The 25,560-nt window shown below is 41.5% G+C and overlaps 1 protein-coding gene across 1 annotated transcript in view; it reads left to right on the plus strand.

Moving 5' to 3' along the window:
* Nucleotides 1-25,560, plus strand: part of SNTB1 (syntrophin beta 1) — a 225,136-nt gene that overhangs the window by 184,259 nt on the left and 15,317 nt on the right. The window contains exon 4 of the mRNA XM_007451661.1: nucleotides 178-317. Coding sequence (XP_007451723.1) covers nucleotides 178-317 — 140 coding nt within the window. The remainder of the gene's footprint in view (nucleotides 1-177; nucleotides 318-25,560) is intronic.

Below are 25,560 nucleotides of genomic sequence, written 5' to 3' on the forward strand. Positions count from 1 at the left end.
TCCCCCCCCCCCAAAAAAAATCATGCAACCATGAATACTTTCTTCTCATTTTGATTTTTACAACCTGAACCCAAAGGCACTTGTGTTGTTGGGTCTTCTGATCGGGGGGATAACAGCTTCTTTTCAGTTGCTCTTTTCTCAGGCTGTTGCTTGATGGGTCTCTGCTTTCTGTTTCAGGTGCCCGGGGACAGCGAGAAACAGTGGAAGCCAGCCCTGATTGTGCTGACTGAGAAGGACCTTCTAATTTATGACAACATGCCACGGAGGAAGGAAGCCTGGTTCAGCCCAGTTCACACGTACCCTCTTCTTGCCACCAGGTAGCCATGGTTTTGTGTCCGGGTATGATGTGTGGTCTGTTTGAAACTATTTTAATCAATTATAATTATTTCAGCATATTATGATATTACTGCTTCCTCTTGCAATAAGAGCTGAGAGTTCCTCCAGAATATAGCCACACGTTTTTAGCCGTTTACTGATAGATTATTATTTATGACCAAACACAGGGCAACACAAAGCCAGAGAACAAACGGCTTCTCCATCAAGAAGGAACAGTGCCATCTGTGATATGGTCCCAGCCTAGTCACCTTCCTGGGTCTCCATCCCACTCCCTCTGAGATGAACTATACCAGTGTGTTTACAGTCTTGGTGTTCAGGTAGAATTAAGAAAGGGACTTCACTTGGTGGCACAAGCAATGTCATGTGGGAATGTCCCATTGTGCTCTTTAAAGCTCACTCAGCGGGAGACCCCATAACAAGTTCTTCTGCAGTTGTGTGATGCTTCCCGTGGAAGTGGGGCTGCCAGGGTCCGTCTGTTTCTTAGCACCTTCAGTGCACATTTATTGTTCATGTGACGTTATCCTAATACATCATATGCTTACCCCCCCTTCTTTAAAGCCCTATATCCTGAGCACGAAAGCACATCAAACCAGTCTTGCCTTCAGACCTGGTTTCTGTTGAGAGCTCTTTCTGTATGTGCCTTATGATAATGGGTGCAGTTTTCATTACTTCTGTTACCTCTGTTTCTCTACCTAGAAGCTATGTGTATTAACATAATGTTTGTGGCCCCCGCTGGCATAGTGCCTGGTAATTTTGGGCCCTTAAATGTCTGTTGAATGAATTATTGAACAATGTGGGGCAAACTCTGGAAGGAGTTTGGTCCAGTGGATGCAGCATAGTGGACTGAGGTTTGGGGGCGTCTGTTCTGAGCAAGAGGTAGAACCAAGATGGGTTCTCCGTTCTGAAGGGATTGAGATGCCTAACAGGTTACAGTCAAGGCTCAGGTGCAGGGAAGAGGATGAGACTCAGTAGCAGAGCAAAAGTACCACAAACTCAAAATGGCAATAGTGAATAGAGCTGAAACTCCCTAAAATCCCTCCTACTTCCACTCATGGTTGGTTATGGAGAACAGCAGAAGTAACCTGAAAATGCCAATTATTGGCCCCAGAGGTGAACAGAGGAAGCCTTCCGGGGCTAGGAACCAGGCCTAGATCACTTAGATATTAATCAAGTAAATAAAATGAAATAAAACAGTAATTTAATTTGAGTCTCCTAAGCCTCAGAAATTTCAGCAGGCGAGCTATTCAAACACTACTGATGTTTACAATAAAACCTCAATGATCAGAATCCAAGCATCCTGAAATGTTCCTGCGAAGATTCAGGCTATGTCTTGGGGTTCATTCAAATTCAGCGCAATCCCCATCGCTTTCTTTTTTTTTTTTGCGGTATGCGGGCCTCTCACTGCTGTGGCCTCTCCCGTTGTGGAGCACAGGCTCCGGACGCGCAGGCTCAGCGGCCATGGCTCACGGGCCCAGCCGCTCCGCGGCATGTGGGATCTTCCCGGACCGGGGCACGAACCCGCGTCCCCTGCATCGGCAGGGGGACTCCCAACCACTGCGCCACCAGGGAAGCCCCCAGCCCCCACCACTTTCTGCAGTTAATATCCGTTTTCCTCATCCATGGGCACTGATGTTCAGACTCTGAGACATTCCTGTAATTGAAACCACACAAAGATTAGACCACAATCGTGGTCTTCCAGTTACTGAGAAGATAAACTGGACTCATGCCTCTTGGAACGGTTTTCAGGAAAAAACGTTTAAAGAAGGTAATGTTTCTGGGTAATCCTCAGGCAACTTGAAAATAAAACTTACCCTAACATGTAGCTTTTGCCTCACCGTTTCTCAGCATTCTGACCTAGTGGAGGCTGCTGTTTCATTCCTGCGTGCATGCACTTATTCATTCAGGATTTAAAATACTTAGTTCCTCAATCACACTGGCCACATTTCTAGGACTCAGTAGTTGGGGCTAATGGCTACCATTTTGGACAGCACAGATCTACAACATTTCCATCATCACAGGAAGCTCTGTTGCACAGCACTGCCCTAAAGCATACATGACTTCCTCAGAATTTGTCCCAATTTGGGCAAGTGACTGGACTTGCCCATTCCCACAGCAGTCAGTCAAAAGCTCAGGCTGCCTGATGGGATTTCATCCTACAGGCTTTTCAGGCTGTCGGCGCAAGCAGGGCACCTGTGGCTCAGGGCACTCATTGAAGAAAATCATAGATATGAACCCATAAAAAAAAGCAAAGCCCCCAGAAGGAGAGATGGGTGCACAGACACAGTAAAGGGTATCTGAGTAGGTTTGGGTGGGGCACCTGTCATAGGCTCAGAGCCATAGGGATGTCAGGTCTGGATTATGAGCAAAACACATGAATAGCCTAAAACCATAAGCTTGCATCCAATATGGAAATAGAAAATGGAAACCCCATTCAGTGCAAACGGCTCATTTAGAACAGAAGATGCGACATTTTAAAAATTCAATGTCTGCCACCTAAATATAAAGGAGATGTAGCGGGGATACTTGACTTCTCATCTCGCTACCCCTCTTCCAAATTACTGACCTCTGCACTGCAAAATAATTCATTATGATGTGCGTATATTAGCCATAGGAGCAATGATAAAATTAGGTAAGATGTTAAGGCAGCGCTGGCAGTCCATTCTTACTTCAGCCCCTTGAGCTAGTAGGTAAGGAGCTGTCTGTCCTTGAGCAGCAGCCTGGAGATGCAGGAGCTGAACTTCCCATCCTAGTTTTGCTCCCGCGAAAACAGTCTTACCCCGCCTGATCACTTCACCTCCCTCTTCTGAGTCCTCATCTGTTAATGCGCTAGGCAGAATGCTGCCCTCTGCCAAACCCAGGGAGAGATGCACTGTGGGGAAATGGGTTTTTCACTGACCTTTTGGCTTGTTCATCGGCTACCGTGGTTTGCACACATTGGTCGTGGTCAGCTCCCCTCCTCGACCCTGTGGGTGTGTCTAGAAAAAGACTTTTGGCAAACAAACAAACAGCGAGGAAAACGACCCCTCCCTTCCCCTATATAATCTCACGGGGGGAGATGTAGCCCCTTTGGAGCTCCAGGCTGTGAAGCAGCGTTCAACCCAGCTGAGGACCGAAACTCGTGTGTCCTTGCAGGTAAAGCTGGTTCTCTGAGGTGGGAGGCTGGGCTGAGGACGGTTTAGAGAAACCACCGTTAGAAGCGACAGAAGAGTCCAGGGAAACTCTGGATCCTTGCATTGTAGCAGCTACCCCAGTACCTCCGGTGGCTTCTTCCCCGACCGTGTGTTGAAGGTCATCAGGTGACCCTTCCATTTACGTTCCATGTGTTCCAGGCAGTCACGTGTGGCGCTCTGCCCTCGATATATGAGCATTTGGGCACACAGGCTGTCTAGTGGCATTATTTGTCTTTGAGGGCATTTCTCTAAGGAAGGGGAGTCATGTCTTTTTAATATTTCTTTTGAAAACCTTTTATTGAGGTATAATTTATAAACAGTACTGTACATGAATCTTAAAGGTATGGTTCAATTAATTTTTATTTGTGGATACAGAGCCACGTCTTCTAAAATTTTATTATCGGGTAGGGTGTCTACTAATTAATCATCCTGGGTAACATTATCACAAAGGCCATGGTAGTGCCATTTGCCAACAGGTAGACCCAGCTGGTAATAAGCCAGTGGCTGACCTTTGTGGAGGGAGCATAGATCAATGCCAAGGGCTTTACATGGATTCTATCTGAGTTTGCAAAACTTATCCAATTTAAGAATCACCTGGCTGTTGATTAAGGATTCTGGTCCCAAGGCCCTGCCCTGGAGATTCTGGCTGAGCAGGCCAGGGTTAGGAGTCAGGAGTCTGTTCTGTTGTTGTTGCTGTTGTTTAAGAAAGCAGCTCCTTTTTTAAAAAATTTATTTATTTTATTTTTGGCTGCGTTGGGTCTTCATTGTCGCTTGCAAGCTTTCTCTGGTTGCGGCGAGCAGGGGCTACTCTTCGTTGCAGTGCACAGGCTTCTTATTGCAGTGGCTTCTCTTGTTGCGGAGCATGGGCTTCAGCAGTTGTGGCTCTCGGGCCCTAGAGCATAGGCTCAGTAGTTGTGGCGCACGGGCTTAGTTGCTCCGCAGCATGTGGGATCTTCCCAGACCAGGGCTCGAACCTGTGTCTCCTGCATTGGCAGGCAGATTCTTAACCACTGCGCCACCAGGGAAGCCCAGGAGTCTGTGTTTTTAACAAGCATCAAGCAAGTGTAGTCCTCAGGGATACCACATTAACCCTCACAACCCTACAAGGTTTAAGTTTTATTCCGATTTCACAAAGAAGTAAACTGAGGAACTAAGAGGTTAAGTAACTTACCCACAGTCATACAGCTGGTGAGAAACAGACCTGAGATTCTGCTTCTGAATCCACCTTCTTTACCACCATTCTCTGCAGCGTCCCAGGAGCATGTTTCTTATTCCCTGAAGTTTTGGTGGCTCTTAGAATCTGCTCAAAGCTTTCCTTAGCTCTCCTAACAACTTAATCATGAATAGATGGCCACTCAGATCCCCCAACAGAGTGAGGACAGAGCTGGGGATGCTCTCAGAGACCTGGAGTTTCTACCCAGGACTTAGACCAAGAGTTCTCAAAGTAGGTCCCAGACCTCAAATTCTCCATCCCACTTCAGACCAATTAAATCAGAAACTTCTGAAGTGGAGCCCAGCCCATCTGTGAGTAAACAAGCCCTCCAGGTGTTTCTGATGCAGGCTAATAAGAACCACTGGTTTAGAAGATTCCTGGAAGGCTCTGCTGCCTTCCAGGGTTCATGGTAGGAAGGAAATGCCATAGCAAGGACTGGGTTCTTTCTCCTCTGTGGTTCTTCGGAAGCACTGTTTTGCCTCAAGCTGTGATGACCAATGATGAATTAGTTCAAAGGGTGTCCTGGATCCATGTGCTCACAGAGTCATCAGCAGCTCCTGGAATGTACAGTATGGCTGCCCTGCTTTTTCACCTTATAGGCATTTTCCATGGGTCCTTTGAATGACTGTGCAGTGCCCCACTGCATGGATCCTCCAGTGCACAGGATGTCACTGCATAGCGATGACTTAAGTACAGCCTTATTTAGCATGATGCCTGGCACACAGCAGGACGGGGCAGCTGTCAGTCCTCTTCTCTTTGCTTAGTGGTGCTGGGAAGCATTGTTCGGAATGTCAGAGACAGTCTTTTGTCTTGCACAAGAGAAACTGGCTGGGAGTGTCACCAGTAGGAAACAGGTTTCTTCTATGATTGAATTATCCCTCAGACAGTACAACATGGCTCCAAATCCCAGCTACTTACCAGCTTTGGAAACTTGGGCAACTCATACCATCTCTTTTTGCCTCATATCCCATATTTGTAATATGTGGATAATATTTGTACCTGCCTGACAAGGTTGTTATAAGGATTACATTAGGGGCTTCCCTGGTGGCGCCGTGGTTAAGAATCTGCCTGCCAATGCAGGGGACACAGGTTCGAGCCCTGGTCCGGGAAGAGCCCACATGCCGTGGAGCAACTAAGCCCATGCACCACACCACTGAGCCTGCGCTCTAGAGCCCGTGAGCAACAACCAATGAGCCAGCGTGCCACAACTGAAGCCCACGTGCCTAGAGCCTGTGCTCTGCAACGAGAAGCCACCGCAATGAGAAGCCCGCACACCACAACGAAGGGTAGCCCCCGCTCGCTGCAACTAGGGAAAGCCTGCATGCAGCAATGAAGACCCAATGCAGCCAAAAATAAATAAATAAATTAATTAATTAAAAAAAAAAGAGGATCACATTAGACAATGTAAAGTGCATATGATATGATGGTAAATGCTAAATAAATTTAGTTATTTTTACTCTTGTCTCCTTAAAAAATAAAAGAACAACTTTTTTTTAATGGTAGAGAGGAGAGATCACAGCATTGGATTTGACAGACTTGGATTCACACTCCAGTTTTGCCCAGTTAAGCCCAAGTTTACATGCTGTATGACCTTGAGCAAATCACTTCTCTCTGATCCTCAGTCTCCTTGTCTGAAAACATTTTCCTTGTCTGATAAATGTCTACTGCAGAGTGATTATGAAAGTTAAAATATGATGACTGTATTAGCTTGTGCTGCCACAACAAAATACCATAGACTGGGTGGCTTAAGCAACAGATAATTATTTTCTTACAATTCTAGTGGCTGGAAGTCTAAGATCAGGGTCCAAGCATGGCTGGTTTCTGGTGAGAGCTCTCTTCTTGATTTTGTAGATGGCTGCCATCTTGCTACATGCTCACATGACTTCTCTGCATGCATGAGGAGAGAGAGAAAACTTGAGCTCTCCAGGGCCTCTTCTTACAAGGACACTAATCCCATCAGAGCGTGGCCCCATCATTAAGATCTCATTTAACCTTAATGACCTTGGTTCTGTCTCTAAATATAGTCACATTGAAGATTAGGGCTTCATCGTATGAATTGGTAGGGTAGGGGTGGAGCAGAATTCAATCCATTGCACTGTCTTAACTACAGCCTTATTTAGCATGATGCCTGGCACATAGCAGGACTGGGCAGCTGTCAGTCCTCTTCCCTTCATCTTAGCAGTTCTGGAAAGCATTGTTCAGGAGGTCAGAGAAAGTCTTTTCTCTTGCACAGAAAGAAGTGGCTGGGACTGTAGCCAGTAGGAAACAGTTTTCTTCTAAAATCAAGTTATCCCTCAGCTCAGACAGTTCATAGTTGATTTGCTGATTTGTTTTGAGGTTTTTTTGGGGGGGGGGGCCCAGGCACATCTAATTTATATTTTTCTGGAAGATGAAAATTTGATTCTATTTCAAGGCAGAGACCCTAGAAATGCTCACAATATGTTCCTGGTGTCAGCCTCCATGCAGAGAAGTTTACAGGCAGTCACTTTTTCCACTGACAAAATTCCATGGTGCCTCTGTACACTGATGGCACAGTTCATAGCAGTGTGCTCAGGAAGTTTGCAAACATGTTGTAATTTTAGTTGTTCTCATCCTTCAGCTTTTTATGCATCCCTGGGAAAACAATTTTTGCTTAGCTAAAAGCTTATTTGATGTTGCTGAGCGTTTAAAAAAAGAAAGGTATTCTTGCCCATAAGGAGTAAGTGTGTTGGTTTTTTGTCACTGTCGTCACAAATGGCAAGTGAGCTAGGTCTACAGAGAGCGAGGAGTAAGGCTGCAGTATTTCTGGAATTCTAGAAGAAGTTTAACCCAGAAATTCTGCCCACCCAGTCCCAGTGGTTGGTGAAAAGTTCCAAAGCACAGAGCTTGTAAGAAGAATGACGCTGCTCTGAGCCCGGTTCCCTGACCTGTGGGTTTGTAGTAGCTCAAAGGAAGGAACAGGCGGACATGCCGTCCCCTCCTTTGACGTCACCTGGGAACCAGAGACAGGGAATATTTGGGGGAATCTTTGGTGCCTCAGGAAGTAACATGTTTCTAAGTGCTAAAAGTAGCTGCTGCCTCAGGCCAGCCTCATACATTTTAAGAATGCTTTTTTCCACTGGAAAAGGCTGGCCAATTGCATTTGTCAAACATTAAATTATAATCAGCCCGGGAGCCAGGGCCCCACTCTTACAGAATGTGGGCATATTCCACGGGCATTCCCTAGGGTAGCATAAAAGGATCTACATGCCCAAGAATCTGCACTCTGTCAAACTGAAAAGTGTTGCGTTTGCCTACACACCCATCCATTCCATTTGTTCCCATATACCTAGTACACATATTAACCGTCAGCCTCCTGCCCTCCTTCTTACCAATCCAGGAGTTCTTCAGAGGTGGCGAGTGGGAGATTAGCAGAGTGAGGAGATTCCCGGACTTTGGAATCAGACAAACCAGGAGTCAAATTCTGAGACCTCTACTTGCAAAGTGATTTGGGGCAAAATATCAATCTCTCTGAATACAAGTCTCCTCATCTGTATGAAGGGGGTAACGGTATCTTCTGCTTCATATAGTTATTAATAGGACCGATTGAGACAGTGTATGTAAATGTTTAGCAGATTACTGAGACAGAATAAGTGATTGATAAATGCTAGCAACTGTTATTATTGGGGAAAATATTAATAATTGGCATTAATGTATGAATGACTGAGAAGTAATTGGACCTATTTGATCCTACCTGTGATACTGTATTTATCAGGGACTTGTAGTGTCTTAAACCAAAGTCATTGTGATGTGAGGATGGGGTTAATTAACAGTTGTGGGTTTGTTTATAGGGAGAGGGAAGTGTGAGATGGAAATAGGGAGCCTGGAACCCCTTACCTCACATCACAAAGTTAGTTCTGAATGCTGCCTGTAACAGCATTGCAGGTAGGTGGATTAATTGATGGCTTCCTCCTTGGAGAAGGAATTTCAGTTCAATTTAAGAAACTTAACAGGCCCCTGTTAGGAGCCAACATGGTACTAGAGGCTGATAGTGGGGGGATTAAAAACAAAAATGCGAGAGATAAAAGCCAAATGTTGTAAGAGCTAATTGTTCAGTTTATGCACTCATGGCTTTATTTTCTCAGTAAACCAGGGCTGATTTTAATTGTCATTACCTTACATGGAGAAGTTCTTGAAGGTCTTTTAATAATATGTATTCTATACCCATTGTGATATATGTTGAAGTAATTAAAGCATAGATGGGATAGAAGAATATGTAAAGATAATCAGACAATTCAAAGAATATATCTAAAAATTAGGGTTCTAAAATTGCTAAATAATTAAAAGCCTATTAACTTGAAAGGAAAAACTTACCAAGACATTGGATGATCATCATGTGACAGTATCCATCAGACTGTGAGTCTTGTTTATCCCTGGAGAAGGAAAGTACATGGATGAGTTAAGCCCATGGATGACCTGAAGTCTTCATTATACTCTCTCACTTTAATTTCCTTCCCACCTAAAGTTGACCAGCTGGAGTTTGGCCCCTTTTCCTGGTATGATGGAAAGAGTCTTGTGGACCTGGGCTCAAATGCTGGACACTCAATATGTGGTCCGGGGCAGCTACTTTACCACAGAGAACCATGGAGTCCTTGTTTGGAAAATGGAGCTCATAATACACTGACAAGAGTCATTGTGGAGGATAGACGAGATAGTTTATCAGTGCAACTTTTCACATAGTAGGCATCTACTTTCCTCCCTCTTTATAACTGCTGGAAGCTGGCTCTGAATGATTGTGAGGCCATGGGGAATGTGTGGAGGATGATCACGTGTCTCTGGAAATGCACCTGGGTAATACCATTAACTAGTCAAAACTGGGCTCCAATCTGTTTTGCTGCTCATTCTCCTATGTTCAGTGGGTCTTTGCTTACACTCAGTATCCCTCAATGATATCAACTTTCTGAGAGATGGGACCTTGCCTAAGTCTTTTACCACCATATTCAGATGAAAGAAGTTTAGAAGGTAGAAATGAGGCAAGTGTTCAGTTATTCTTGGCCGAGGGACAGCACGCTTGTTCTTGGGCAGCCCTTCCTGTCTGATAGTTTGGGGTTTATTAGAGATTACTTCCCCTTATTTCTTTCCTGAAGAGTCTGTTGACTGCTGAGCCCCATTAGGGGTGACCAGTTGATGAAAGTATTCAAGAGGAGCACCGGAACCACTGAAGGGATCTAACCGGCTGCTTTTCCTCCCTCCTGCCCTCCTTCCCTTCTTTCCTTCCATCCTCTCTTTCTTTCTTTTTTTTCTTTTTCTTTCTTTCTTCCTTCCTTCCTTTCTTTTCTTTCTTTCTTTCTTTTTCTCTCTCTCTCTCCCTCGCTTCCTCCCTCCCTCTTTCTTTCTTTCTTTCTTTCTTCTTCCTTCCTTCCTTTCTTTTCTTTTCTTTACTTATTTTTGTGTGGCTTGCATTGTGGTATGCAGGGAGATGCTAATTACAGCAATTAAGTAAAATGAGGATGTAATATTGCTTAGCAACCCAGTTACCTAATCTGTAATTTTACTAATTTGGCTGAATCTGTGTGCTGCAAACTGTTTTTGTTTTAATTAAGGATATTAATAATAATGTTTTTTATGGAACATTTTATGCGAACACCTATCCAGAATTAAATTAGTGCATAAGCATCCCTTGTGAGATTTTTTTTGTTTCTGTTTATCTCAAAACCAGTCAGACAAAAGGGGCATATGTGAGGATCAAGAAACAATATGCAGCCTCATGTCATACCTCAGTTATTGATAGAGAAACATGTGGCCTGGCCTCCCGCAGGAATGAGTATTTCTACTGCCTTGTTCCCCAAAATCTTGGACAAAGAATCTGACTTGAAAGTGGGCTTATCACACAGCCCTTCTGAGCCTCATGGAATCCACCACTTTGGGAACTGGAAGTAATTTTAAAATGTTTCGCCCTTTCTTTTTATCTTATAAAAAGATAAATGGGTTAGGGACCCAATTATATATAATTCTTTAAATGTACACTGGATCCATGCTAGCCATGAATGTAAAATCTTAATGACTTCCGTTTTTTTGATAAGATGATTACCTTATATTCCTAGACCAAAAAAACCCCCAAAACACTCAGACTCCCTAAGCAACCAAGCTACTACTGAAAACACCAGTTGCTAAAGATGGATTTGAAAGAAGAAACAGGAAATGGATGTCAGACTAATCTCATAGAACATCCAATCCCAGATACCTTTCAAGATCACTTTTTCTTTAGGACTGAATTAATCTGGAAATTAGCATTTAGTGGATGCAAACCAAATTCTGTGGATTTAGCCGTAACTACTGTTTGGTGTGGTTGAGGGATGGAGGGTGGGAGAGAAGTCAATATCTCATAGCAGTAATTAATCACAAACTTCTTGGAAAAGAGTCCTCTTTGTAGTCTAGCTGTTCATTTAGTCATTCATTTAAAAAATATTTACTGAGCACCTGCCATGTGCTTGGAGTTGTTCGACGTGCTAAGCGTACAGCAGGGGATAATCAGTCAAATAAAAAGTCCTGCCCAGATCAAATTAATTATAATAATGACTATTACTATATATTCTGTGCCAGGTGCTGTTCCATACAGTATTCCTGTAACTCATTTCATCCTGACATATTGCTAACCCCAGTTTCCATTTGATGAACCCAGGGCATGAAGAGTTTACGAAACTTGTCAAGGTCATACCATTGGCAAAGAGCCATTGGGGTATCTGCCTCTCTGCTGTGTCCCCTCCTACCTATGGCTTTATTCTCTTGCCCCACTCTCTCATGTTATATGGTCCTATTCACTTGTTCAGTTATCTACACTCCTTACTAACAGGGAGTGTAAAACTTGCTAGAGTTTGTGGCTTTGCTTCTAACCGTGGAAATGTGTATCTGAATTTTGTACCCAGGGAACAAAACATGTCCTTGGGCTTCTCAAGCAGTTTCAGATAAAACTTAGAAATTGGGTGTGAGACCAGAGGGCAGACAGCAGAAGCAAGAAGAACTACAATACTGCAGCCTGTGGAACAAAGACCACATTCACAGAAAGACAGACAAGATGAAAAGGCAGAGGGCTATGTACCAGATGAAGAAACAAGGTAAAACCCCAGAAAAACAACTAAATGAAGTGGAGATAGGCAACCTCCTGGAAAAAGAACTCAGAATAATGATAGTGAAGATGATCCAGGACCTCAGAAAAACAATGGAGGCAAAGATCAAGAAGATGCAAGAAATGTTTGAAAAAGACCTAGAAGAATTAAAGAACAAACAAACAGAGATGAACAATACAATAACTGAAATGAAAAATACACTAGAAGGAATCAATAGCCGAATAACTGAGGCAGAAGAACGGATAAGTGACCTGGAAGACAGAATGGTGGAATTCACTGCCGCGGAACAGAATAAAGAAAAAATAATGAAAAGAAATGAAGACAGCCTAAGAGACCTCTGGGACAACATTAAAGGCAACAACATTCTCATTATAGGGGTCCCAGAAGGAGAAGAGAGAGAGAAAGGACCCGAGAAAATATTTGAAGAGATTATAGTTGAAAACTACCCTAACATGGGAAAGGAGATAGCCACCCAAGTCCAGGAAGCACAAAGAGGCCCATACAGAATAAACCCAAGGAGAAACAAGCCAAGACACATAGTAATCAAATTGGCAAAAATTAAAGACAAAGAAAAATTATTGAAAGCAGAAAGGGAAAAATGACAGATAACATACAAGGGAACTCCCATAAGGTTAACAGCTGATTTCTCAGCAGAAACTCTACAAGCCAGAAGGGAGTGGCATGATATACTTAAAGTGATGAAATGGAAGAACCTACAACCAAGATTACTCTACCCGGCAAGGATCTCATTAAGATTCGATGGAGAAATCAAAAGCTTTACAGACAAGCAAAAGCTAAGAGAATTCAGCACCACCAAACCAGCTCTACAACAAGTGCTAAAGGAACTTCTCTAAGTGTGAAACATAAGAGAAGAAAAGGATCTACAAAAACAAACCCCCCCAAATCAAGAAAACGGTAATAGGAACATACATATCAATAATTACCTTAATTGTGAATGGATTAAATGCTCCAACCAAAAGACACAGGCTTGCTGAATGGATACAAAAATAAGACCCATCTGTATGCTGTCTACAAGAGACCCACTTCAGACCTAGGGACATATACAGACTGAAAGTGAGGGGATGGAAAAAGATATTCCAAATCAAAAAAAGCTGGAGTAGCAATACTTATATCAGATAAAATAGACTTTAAAATAAAGAATGTTATAAGAGACAAGGAAGGACACTACATAGTGGTCAAGGGATCAATCCAAGAAGAAGATACAACAATTAAAAATAGATATGCTCCCAACATAGGAGCACCTCAATACATAAGACAACTGCTAACAGCTATAAAAGAGGAAATCAACAATAACAAAATAATAGTGGGGGACTTTAACACCTCACTTACACCAATGGACAGATCATCCAGACAGAAAATTAATAAGGAAACACAAGCTTTAAATGACACAATAGATCAGATAGATTTAATTGACAGTTATAGGACATTCCATCCGAAAACAGCAGATTGCACTTTCTTCTCAAGTGCGCACGGAACATTCTCCAGGATAGATCACATCTTGGGTCACAAATCAAGCCTCAGTAAATTTAAGAAAATTGAAATCATATCAAGCATCTTTTCTCACCACAACGCTATGAGATTAGAAATGAATTACAGGGAAAAAAGCGTAATAACCACAAACACATGGAGGTTAAACAATACGTTACTAAATAACAAAGATATCACTAAAGAAATCAAAGAAGAAATCAAAAAATACATGGAGACAAATGACAATGAAAACACGACAATCCAAAACCTATGGGATGTACCAAAAGCAGTTTTAAGAGGGAAGTTTATAGCTATAAAAGCCTACCTCAAGAAACAAGAAAAATCTCATGTAAACAATCTATCATTACACCTAACAGAACTAGAGAAAGAAGAACAAACAAAACCCAAAGTTAGCAGAAGGAAAGAAATCAAAAAGATCAGAGCAGAAATAAATGAAACAGAAACAAAGAAAACAATAGCAAAGACCAATAAAACTAAAAGCTGGTACTTTGAGAAGATAAACAAAATTGATAATCCATTAGACAGACTCATCAAGAAAAAGAGAGAGAGGACTCAAATCAATAAATTAGAAATGAAAAAGGAGAAGTTACAACAGACACCGCAGAAATACAAAGCATCCTAAGAGACTACTACAAGCAAGTCTATGCCAATAAAACGGACAACCTGAACGAAATGGACAAATTCTTAGAAAGGTATAAACTTCCAAGACTGAACCAGAAAGAAACAGAAAATATGAACAGACCAATCACAAGTAATGAAATTGAAACTGTGATTAAAAATCTTCCAACAGGGCTTCCCTGGTGGCGCAATGGTTGAGAGTCCGCCTGCCGATGCAGGGGATACGGGTTCGTGCCCCGGTCTGGGAAGATCCCACATGCCGTGGAGCGGCTGGGCCCGTGAGCCATGGCCGTTGAGCCTGCTCGTCCGGAGCCTGTGCTCCACAACGGGAGAGGCCACAACAGTGAGAGGCCCACATACCGCAAAAAAAAAAAAAAAAAAAAAAAAAATCTTCCAACAAACAAAAGCCCAGGACCAGATGGCTTCACAGGGGAATTCTATGAAACATTTAGAGAAGAGCAAACACCCATGCTTCTCAAACTCTTCCAAAAAATTGCAGAGGAAGGAAAACTTCCAAACTGATTCTGTGAGGCCACCATCACCCTGATACCAAAACCAGACAAAGATACTACAAAAAAAGAAAATTACAGACCAATATCACTGATAAATATAGATGTAAAACTCCTAAACAAAATATTAGCAAACAGAATCCAACAACACATTAAAAGGATCATACACCATGATGAAGTGGGATTTATCCCAGAGATACAAGGATTTTTCAATATACGCAAATCAATCAATGTGATACACATATCAACAAATTGAAGAATAAACACCATATGATCATCTCAATAGATGCAGAAAAAGCTTTTGATAAAATTCAACACCCATTTATGAGAAAAACTCTCCAGAAAGTGGGCATAGAGAGAAGCTACCTCAACATAATAAAGGCCATATATGACAAACCCACAGCAAACATCATTCTCAATGGTGAAAAACTGAAAGCATTTCCCCTAAGATCAGGAACAAGACAAGGATGTCCACTCTCACCACTATTATTCAACCTAGTTTTGGAAGTCCTAGCCACGGCAATCAGAGAACAAAAAGAAATAAAAGGAATAGAAATTGGAAAAGAAGAAGTAAAACTGCCACTGCTTGCAGATGACATGATACTATACACAGAGAATCCTAAAGATGCCAGCAGAAAACTACTAGAGCTAAGCAATGAATTTGGTAAAGTTGCAGGATACAAAATTAATGCACAGAAATCTCTTGCATTCCTATACACTAATGAAAAATCTGAAAGAGAAATTAAGGAAACAGTCCCATTTACCACTGCAACAAAAAGAATAAAATACCTAGGAATAAACCTACCTAGGGAGACAAAAGACCTGTATGCAGAAAACTATAAGACACTGATGAAAGAAATTAAAGATGATACCAACAGATGGAGAGATATACCATGTTCTTGGATTGGAAGAATCAATATTGTGAAAATGACTATACTACTCAAAGCAATCTACAGATTCAATGCAATCCCTATCAAATTACCAGTGGCATTTTTTTACAGAACTAGAACAAAAAATCTTAAAATTTGTATGTTGACACAAAAGACCCCGAATAGCCAAAGCAGTCTTGAGGGAAAAAAACAGAGCTGGAGGAATCAGACTCCCTGACTTCAGACTATACTACAAAGCTACAGTAATCGAGACAATATGGTACTGGCACAAAAACAGAAATACAGATCAGTGGAACATGATAGAAAGCCCAGAGATAAACACACACACCTATGGTCAACTAATCTGTGACAAAGGAGGCAAGGATATACAATGGAGAAAAGACAGCCTCTTCAGTAGGTGGTGCTGTGAAAACTGGACAGCTACATGTAAAAGAATGAAATTAGAACACTCCCTAACACCATACACAAAAATAAACTCAAAATGGATTATAGACCTAAATGTAAGACCGGGCACTATAAAACTCTTAGAGGAAAACACAGGAAGAACACTCTTTGACATAAATTACAGCAAGATCTTTTTTGATCCACCTCCTAGAGTAATGGAAATAAAAACAAAAATAAACAAATAGAACCTAATGAAACTTAAGAGCTTTTGCACAACAAAGGAAACCATAAACAAGACAAGAGGACAACCCTCCGAATGGGAGAAAATATTTGCAAATGAATCATCAGACAAAGGATTAATCTCCAAAATATATAAACTGGTCATGCAGCTCAATATTAAAAAAAAAAACAACCCAATCCAAAAATGGGCAGAAGACCTAAATAGACATTTCTCTAAAGAAGACACACAGATGGCCAAGAAGCACATGAAAAGCTGCTCAACATCACTAATTATTAGAGAAATGCAAATCAAAACTACAATGAGGTATCACCTCACACCAGTTAGAATGGGCATCATCAGAACATCTATGAACAAGAAATGCTGGAGAGGGTGTGGAGAAAAGGGAACCCTCTTGCACTCTTGGTGGGAATGTAAATTGATACAGCCACTAAGGAGAACAGTATGGAGGTTCCTTAAAAAACTAAAACTAGAACTACCATATGACCCAGCAATTCCACTACTGGGCATATACCCAGAGAAAACCATAATTCAAAAAGACACATGCACCCCAATGTTCACTGCAGCACTATTTACACTAGCCAGGTCATGGAAGCAACCTAAATGCCCATTGACAGGCGAATGGATAAAGAAGATGTGGTACATATATACAATGGAATATTACTCAGCCATAAAAAGGAACAAAATTGAGTCATTTGTAGAGACGTGGATGGATCTAGAGACTGTCATACCGAGTGAAGTAAGTCAGAAACAGAAAAACAAATATCGTATATTAACACCTTATATGTGGAACCTAGAAAAGCGGTACGGATTATTCGGTTCGCAGAGCAGAAATTGAGACACAGATACAGAGAACAAATGTATGGACACCAAGGGGGGAAAGCCGCGGGGTGGTGGTGGTGGTGGTGTGATGAATTGGGCAATTGGGATTGACATGTATACACTGATGTGTATTAAATGGATGACTAGGGCTTCCCTGGTGGCACAGTGGTTGAGAGTCCGCCTGCCGGTGCAGGGGACACGGGTTCATGTCCCGGTCCAGGAAGATCCCACATGCCGCACAGCGGCTGGGCCCATGAGCCATGGCCACTGAGCCTGTGCGTCTGGAGCCTGTGCTCCGCAATGGGAGAGGCCACAGCAATGAGAGGTCCGCGTACCGCAAAAAAAATTTTTAAAAAAAAGGATGACTAGTAAGAAAATAAATAAATAAACATTTTAAAAAAAAGGAAATTTGGTGTGAATTGCACCTTGAAACCCTGTCCCCGGGCGCCAGTATTTTTTCTAGCTGGGTATGAAAGTTATCTTCTCTAGGGAGATAGCATTTCCTTGGTTTCTGTAGTGTAGTCCCCACTGCAGATAAGAGACAGATGGTCATATTTTTAAGGATACACTTGCTTAAAAATGTAAACTAATTGAAAGATAAATAATAGCTGTTTCAGAGTCCCCTGCCCCCCACCCCACCGAGACTGCAGATCAGGAAAGATTTTTGGGAAGAATCTTGAGAGGAATGTAAAAAGGCTGTTCCTGGCAGGATGGGAAGAATTCAGGCAGACAGATTCTGTCCTTAGCCCTACCCTTTCAGAAGTCCAAATGATGACTTTTAAAATCTTACTCTCCAGCTGACATTTACTTGATACATTGTATCCAGAATCTGACTACTGTAATGTGTTCTCAAATGCAGTCTGCAAATGAAGAGCCCATTAGGAGCTTTTCACTGGCCCCAAATTTCAAAGGATTTCAAAATAGGTCAGTTGTGTATGAGTGCGTGTGTTTGTGTGTGTGTGTACTTCTCTTTGTAAAACTGAACTCACATTTCAAAAACTTTGGAAAAACTTGCATTGATGCCATTACTCAGCCAACATGTATTGAACACCGACTATGAATCAGGTAAGATACTACACACTGTGGAATCAATGAGAGACGGGACAAGGCTCCTACCTTGAAGGACATCAGGGGAGATGAGGTGGTGATCTTAAGCAGTGGGGTAAATGAATTGATAATGATGTATGGCGTCCAGAGGAGGGACGCCTACCTTGAGGAGATCCATGCTATGCTTGGTCTTGAGCACCAGCCAATCACTGCGCTGTCAACAGCAAGTCTGCTTCCCCCAACATCTTCCTATCCAGGAGCTGTCAACTTTGACACACGAGCAACAAACCTTACATACAGAGAGGGCACCCAAGAACTCCTGCTGGCTGCCAGCCTAGGCAGTCTGAGCCTTGCTGGAAATATCACTACCTCACCTTAGATCCCAAGAAGCAAATCATCTACTCCAAGTGTGGTTCTCCCAAGAGGGCCCAAAGTCCAGGGACGGCTTTGATCCAACCATAGACTCTCAAGGTGAGAACTCTACCATCCCTGGGGAGTCGCTGACCAGCCCATGCTTGAACACTTCCACAGATACTGCAGACATGTATGTTTGCCCCCTTCCTCCTTCCCATTCCTCACACAGTCTCTCATTGCCCAATTACGTTCTGAGTGATTTCTGGTGCTCAGTTGAAAGGAAGGAAGAAGAGGCTTGAACAGAGCAAGAAGCTCGTCGAAGGCCCCCAGTGCACCCCTGAATCCAAAAGGATCATGTAACTTCAACTGGCAGGTCTCAGCAGCCCTTGTGACTCACTTGCTGGAGGCCAGTAGGTTCATGTAAGGGATTAATGAGGCCATGAGTGTAGGTTTCATCCCACATGGATCGGTTAACTTCATTCTGAGAAAGGCTATTCCACAGCCACAGGCTGCAGGTGTCAGGTAATAGGAGCTAGACATGGACAATTTAGACTAACGCAGACACAAACCAATGCAAGAGGACACAGATGAGTTCATCTAGTATTCCAGCCCTGAACTGCCGCTAACATTAAACAAACAAAACATGTATTCCACACTGAGTCAGAATGCATATATTTTTCAGTGCAATGGAAGTCTAGATGATTCTAGAAAGTAAGGTGAAATATTTGGTTTCATTTTAGTCCCATAGCCTTGTAAAGCTAATCTTTACCTTGTGCAGCATATGTTGCTTAGAGAAAAATTTAAGAATTAAAAAAATTAAGTAGAAATAAAATCACGCATGAAATTGCTTGACAGTTTAATGGATTTGTTTCTAAGCTTTTATTTTACATAGTTCAATTGCATACGCGGAGGCTTTCAATGAGTACAGGTGCACTTCTCCACACTCACATATGTGTTTCTAAAATAATTTGTAGGACTGTGTAGTACCCCATCCAGAAGATGTGTACCCAAGTGCATTGTATGGATATCTGATGTAGTTCATTTGAATTTCATCTGGAAAAAGTATCCTTTTGTTACCAGTATACACACTAGGTAGCAGAAAAGACAATTCGCTCTGCCTCACAGTTTACATACAGTGCTGTACGTGTCATTAACCAATACTGGTATATTCAGAAGAACACATGATTCAGCACGTTCTTCAAATTGCAAATTAACTTGTTCTTTGACACAAATGTTAGATAATTCACACTTGGGTAGTTGAAAAATCCATTTTTCCTCTTCCCTTTTCTTCTTCAATGAGAATTTGGTGATGAAACAAATAACAAAGTACACCAGTAGTCCTCCCCACAAAGGGCTTTTTTTTTTAAATCATTATTTCCTGTAACACGGTGAATTTCCCCATCAAGGACTCCCTGTGCCTGGTATTGGTCAGCTAGATACAGGGCTTGCTCATACCCTGTTACACTCTGTTAGTAATTTCATTCCTTTATATCCAGACTTACCAAATGCAAAATTCCTAACAAATTGCATTTTCCAGTTATTATTGGCTTTAATTTTATAGTCTCTCTAGAGAAAAAGAAATATTGGTAAGAAATTCACAAACATGTGACATTCTTCAGAGGATGGTGTAACTTCTTTTTTGCTTCACTTGTGCCTCTGTGTTACAGTTACACTATCCCTGGACTGTGACAAAGTTGATGTCCTCTGGGTGGAAATTTAGTGGATAGAAAGTGAGAACGTGAACAGGGAAGCCATCAGGAAAATAATTTTTATTGAATGCTTACTATGATGCACTAAATACTGGATCAAGACCTTTATATATTTTCTTTTTGTGTGTGTGTATAAACATGACTTTTAATGCATTTAACATTTATGTACCCTTAGGAACATAAAGAATCAGGTTTGATTTTTTTTCTTTGCTTAAAAAAAAGTAATTTTAGCTAAAGAAAAAAAAAAAGTACCCAGTTAAAAGCAAATAAGAGTTGAAAAAGATATATAATGAGAAGTCAAAATTTCTGCTTCAAATCTGTTTCCCAGGGCAACCACTGTATTTTCTTATATGTTCTTACATAAATATTTTATAAACACACAAAAGCATATATATATATGTAAGTGTGTGTATTACTCCTTCCCCACCTTCTTTTCTTAAACAAATGGGAGCCTGGTCTATTCGCTTTTGTTTTTTACTATAGATGTTTCATTTCTGTAAACATCAATACAGCCCATTCTTTCCACAAGCATATATATTATAACTAAGTATATGTACTATGAGTATATATATATGATGACTTATTTAACCAGGTATTCCTAGTCTTTTGCTTTTATAAACAACGTGGCATTGAAAATCCTTGAATATACATGCATTCCTTCACATACTTTTTAATTTATGTAGAAGCTGCCCTACCCCAAATCTGTTTACCAAACTTTTTGACCTCTTCATTTCTCTTTGGTTAACGTTAGCATCTCATTGTTATTTTGATTAGCCATCTTCTGTTTAGTTCCACTGCTCTTCCCATTTCTACCTGAATGAGTACTAACCTGTTTTGATTAATACAGCCTTAAAATATATTTTTATGTCTGTAGGTTCAGTCTCCTTATATTTCTCTATAAAAGGAGCATTTAAAAAATATTTTAAGGACAACATTTCAGACTGCCTTAATGACAGACTCATACAAATCCATCACAGGCTGACCTTGGAGATACTGCGGGTTTGGTTCCAGATCATCACAACATATTTTCTTTATATATTTTCTTATATTTAATCCTAATCATATGAGGCAAGAATTATATTTTTAAAGTAAGGAAACAGACGGTAGGGGCAAGGGATGGAATAATACTTATTGATTACAAACCATATCTAGGTTCTGTACAAGTACGGTACACAGATCATTTCACTGGATCTTTATAACACTACTTTATGAGGTGGTGACTCTTAGAACATTTCACTAATGGTAGAAGAGGGTTCTAATGCAGTTTGTTATGCCTCCCAAACCTATGTCCCTTTTCGGTTTACCATGCAGCCTGCCAGCTGTGCCCAACTGACACAGATTTTAAGATTTTAAAAAGGAAGAGCTAGATATATTTCTTGAAGCAACTAAAACGTAAACACCTTTGAGAAGAACACTTTTGAGCAACTAAGAAAACACAATAGGAATTTGTGCTTTCTGTACATACTTCTTAATGAAGTTTTATCTGACCCTCAATCCCTTTAAATTCTTAGGCTTTTGAGAAGTGCTTTCCATTTTCTCTCCTCTCACCCAGATTTTGAAACCTCCCAGCAGCTTCTCAGTTACTCTTGTTCCCTTCTTATTACAAAACACCCTCCTCCCTCCTGACGAACTCGACTCAGTCTCTACATGTTAAATCCCTGGGTGGTGGCACCCACGTCAGCAGACATTTTCCTTCACACTGTCCTGGACTCTCCTCTCAATGAGATTCATGGAACTTCTGTCTCGCATTATCTTTTTACTGGGGTATAATTGACAAATAAAAGTATACACGTGATGGTTTCATGTCCATGTATATTGTGAACTGGTTACCACAATCAAGTTAATACATCGATCATCTCACATAGTTACCTCTTTTATCGCAAATTTTCATTATTAGCAGATTTCAAGTCTACAATACAATATTATTAACTATATCACCAGGCTGCTCATTAGATCCTCAGAACGTATTCATCTTACAACTAAAAATTTGTACCCTTTGACCAACATCACCCCATTTCCCCCAGCCTCCGAAATCATCATTCTACACTCTGCTTCTATAAGTTTGCCTTTTTTTAAAAAAAAAGATTTCACGTATAAGTGACGTCATACAGAATCTCTCTTTCTCTGGCTTATTTCACTTAGCATAATGCTTCCAGGTTCATCCATGTTGTTGCAAATGGCAGGATTTCCTTCTTTTTTAAGGCTGAATAATATTCCATTACGTATATATGCACCACATCATCTTTATCCATTTGTCCATCGATGGACTCTTAGGTTGGTTCCATATCTTGGCTATTGTGAATGATGCTGCAGTGAACTTGGGAATGTAGGTATCTCTTTCAGATGCTGATTTTGCTTCCTTCAGATATATGGCATTGCTGAAGTGGCATTGCTGAATCATATGGTAGTGCTAATATTAATATTTTGAGGAACCTCTATACTGTGTTCCATAGTGGCTGCACCAAGTTACATAACCACCAGCATGTACAAGGGTTCCCTTTTCTCCACATTCTTGCCAACATTTGTTATCATTTGTAATGTCTCTATCTTCAAAGAATTGTACAGCCAAAAGCCTTTTTCAATTAACCTTTTGCTTCAAGTCAGCATTGCAGACCACATCTCCCACTCAGTTTCAACTTTCTAAGTAAAAGAAAGCTCCTCAGAGTTATACGAGCCTGTCGCTAGAAATTCAGTGGGCTACGGTATGTTTTATTTCAGTGATAATTTTGGTCTACAATACTTAAGCTTACAAGAGAAAATAAGCTTTTGGATTTCCTCTGTACAATTTTTAATCTAGAGGTAACAAGCCCTTTGCTTAAGACTATAACTTTCTCATCCACCAAGTGAATAGACACCTGGAATTTCTCTAGCCAATACTGAAGTGTTTCTTTCCGTATTAAAAGATAAGGCTGAATATGCAAATACCCTGGAGAGAAGTAATATTTACTAAATTACACTCATTCTCTCCTGCCAATTATTGATATGAGAGTCTCTCCCAGAAGGAGGCTGGGGTATGGAGGAGGAGGAGAGGGCGTAAGAGATTTGAGTGTTTACAGGGGGCAAGTGAGAAGCAGGAGCCACGGCCTGCTCAGGAGGCAGCACGCACAGCCTTTGATTCCTCACGTTTCCTCTGGCCTTTTAGAAAATATTTACCGTGAGAGTCACATTTTATGCTGTGAATGTATGTTCTAAGGTCAGTGTGAAATCATGTACAGTAAAAATCACCCTTGGAGGTACACCAGACCCGGGTGACAGGCAGAGGCCATGACGACGTTGCAACAGCCCTGGGGCTGAGTGGAGGTGAGAAACGGGCTCACGGATTTTAGGGCTGTGCCTGGGTTCCACAACCAGCAAGTGACTGAGGCATCACTTCATCCAGTTCTTCCGACTTTAAACCCTTCTGTCTCTCAAGTGTTGGGTGCCTGCCACAGTTCCCCGACCAGGGATCAAACTCAAGCCCCCTGCAGTGGAAGCGCAGAGCCTTACCCACTGGACTGCCAGGGAATTGCCGAGAATCTGCTTTTTAACCAAGACTCCTCCTGCCAACCAGCTGTGTGGCTCACAGGGTCCTGATGCTCCAGCAGGATGTCAGGCCTGAGCTTCTAACGTGGGAGGGCCGAGTTCAGGACAATGGTCCACCAGAGACCTCCCGGCCCCTTGTAATAACAATCCATGAGAGCTCTGCCAGAGACCTCCATCTCAACACTAAGACACAGCTCCACTCAACGACCAGCAAGCTACAGTGCTGGACACCCATGCCAAACAACTAGCAAAACAGGAACACAACGCCACCCATTAGCAGAGAGGCTGCCTAAAATCATAATACGTTCACAGACACACCTAAAACACGCCACCGGACACAGTCCTGCCCACCAGAAAGACAAGATCCAGCCTCATTCACCAAAACACAGGCACCAGTCCCTTCCACCAGGAAGCCTACAAAACCCACTGAACCAACCTTGCCCACTGGGAGCAGACACCAATAACGACACAAACTACGAACCTGCAGCCTGTGAAAAGGAGACCCCAAACACAGTAAGATAAGCAAAATGAGAAGACAGAGAAACACACAGCAGATGAAGAGGCAAGGTAAAAGCCCACCAGACAAAACAAATGAAGAGGAAATAGGCAGTCTACCTGAAAAAGAATTCAGAGTAATGACACTGAAGGTGATCCAAAATCTTGGAAATAGAATGGAGAAAATACAAGAAATGTTTAACAAGGACCTAGAAGAACTAAAGAGCAAACAGACAATGATGAACAACACAATAGATGAAATTAAAAATTCTCTAGAAGGGATCAATAGCAGAATAACTGAGGCTGAAGAACGGATAAGTGACTGGGAAGATAAAATAGTGGAAATAACTACCACAGAGCAGAATAAAGAAAAAAGAATGAAAAGAACTGAGGACCGTCTCAGAGACCTCTGGGACAACATTAAACGCACCAACATTCGAATTATAGGGGTCCCAGAAGAAGAAGAGAAAAAGAAAGGGTCTGAGAAAATATTTGAAGAGACTGTGGTTGAAAACTTCCCTAATATGGGAAAGAAAATAGTCAGTCAAGGCCAGGAAGTGCAGATTCCCATACAGGATAAATCCAAGGAGAAACATGCCAAGACACATATTAATCAAACTATCAAAAATTAAATGCAAAGAAAAAATATTAAAAGCAGCAAGGGAAAAGCAACAAATAACATACAATGGAATCCTGGTAAGGTTAACAGCTGATCTTTCAGCAGAAACTGCAAGCCAGAAGGGAGTGGCAGGACATATTTAAAGTGATGAAAGGGAAAAACTTACAACCAAGATTACTCTACCCAGCAAGGATCTCATTCAGATTCGACGGAGAAATTAAAACCTTTACAGACAAGCAAAAGCTAAGAGGATTCAGCACAACCAAACCAGCTTTACAACAAATGCTAAAGGAACTTATCTAGGCAGGACACACAAGAGAAGGAAAAGACCTACAATAACAAACCCAAAACAATTAAGAAAATGGTAATAGGAATGTACATATTGATAATCACCTTAAATGTAAATGCTCCAGCCAAAAGACATAGACTGGCTGAATGGATACTAAAACAAGACCTATATATATATGCGGTCTACAAGAGACCCACTTCTGACCTAGGGACACATACAGACTGAATGTGAGGGGATGGAAAAAGATATTCCATACAAATGGAAATCAGAAGAAAGCTGTTAGCAATTCTTATATCAGACAAAATAGACTTTAAAATAAAGACTATTACAAGAGACAAAGAAGGACACTACATAGGGATCAAGTGATCAATCCAAGAAGATACAACAATTGTAAATATCTATGCACCCAACATAGGAGCACCTCAATACATAAGGCAAATGCTACAGCCATAAAAGGGGAAATCAACAGTAACGCAATCATAGTAGGGGACTTCAACACCCCACTTTCACCAGTGGACATATCATCCAAAATGAAAAGAAATGAGGAAACACAAGCTTTACATGACACATTAAACAAAATGGACTTAATTAATATTGATAGGACATTCCATCCAAAAACAACAGAATACACTTTCTTCTCAAGTGCTCATGGAACATTCTCCAGGATAGATCACATCTTGGGTCACAAATCAAGCCTCAGTAAATTTAAGAAAATTGAAATCATATCAAGCATCTTTTCTCACCACAATGC

Source organism: Lipotes vexillifer, unplaced genomic scaffold, assembly GCF_000442215.2.
Source record: "Lipotes vexillifer unplaced genomic scaffold, Lipotes_vexillifer_v1.1 scaffold440, whole genome shotgun sequence".
In the NCBI taxonomy this organism is placed as follows: Eukaryota; Metazoa; Chordata; class Mammalia; order Artiodactyla; family Lipotidae; genus Lipotes; species Lipotes vexillifer.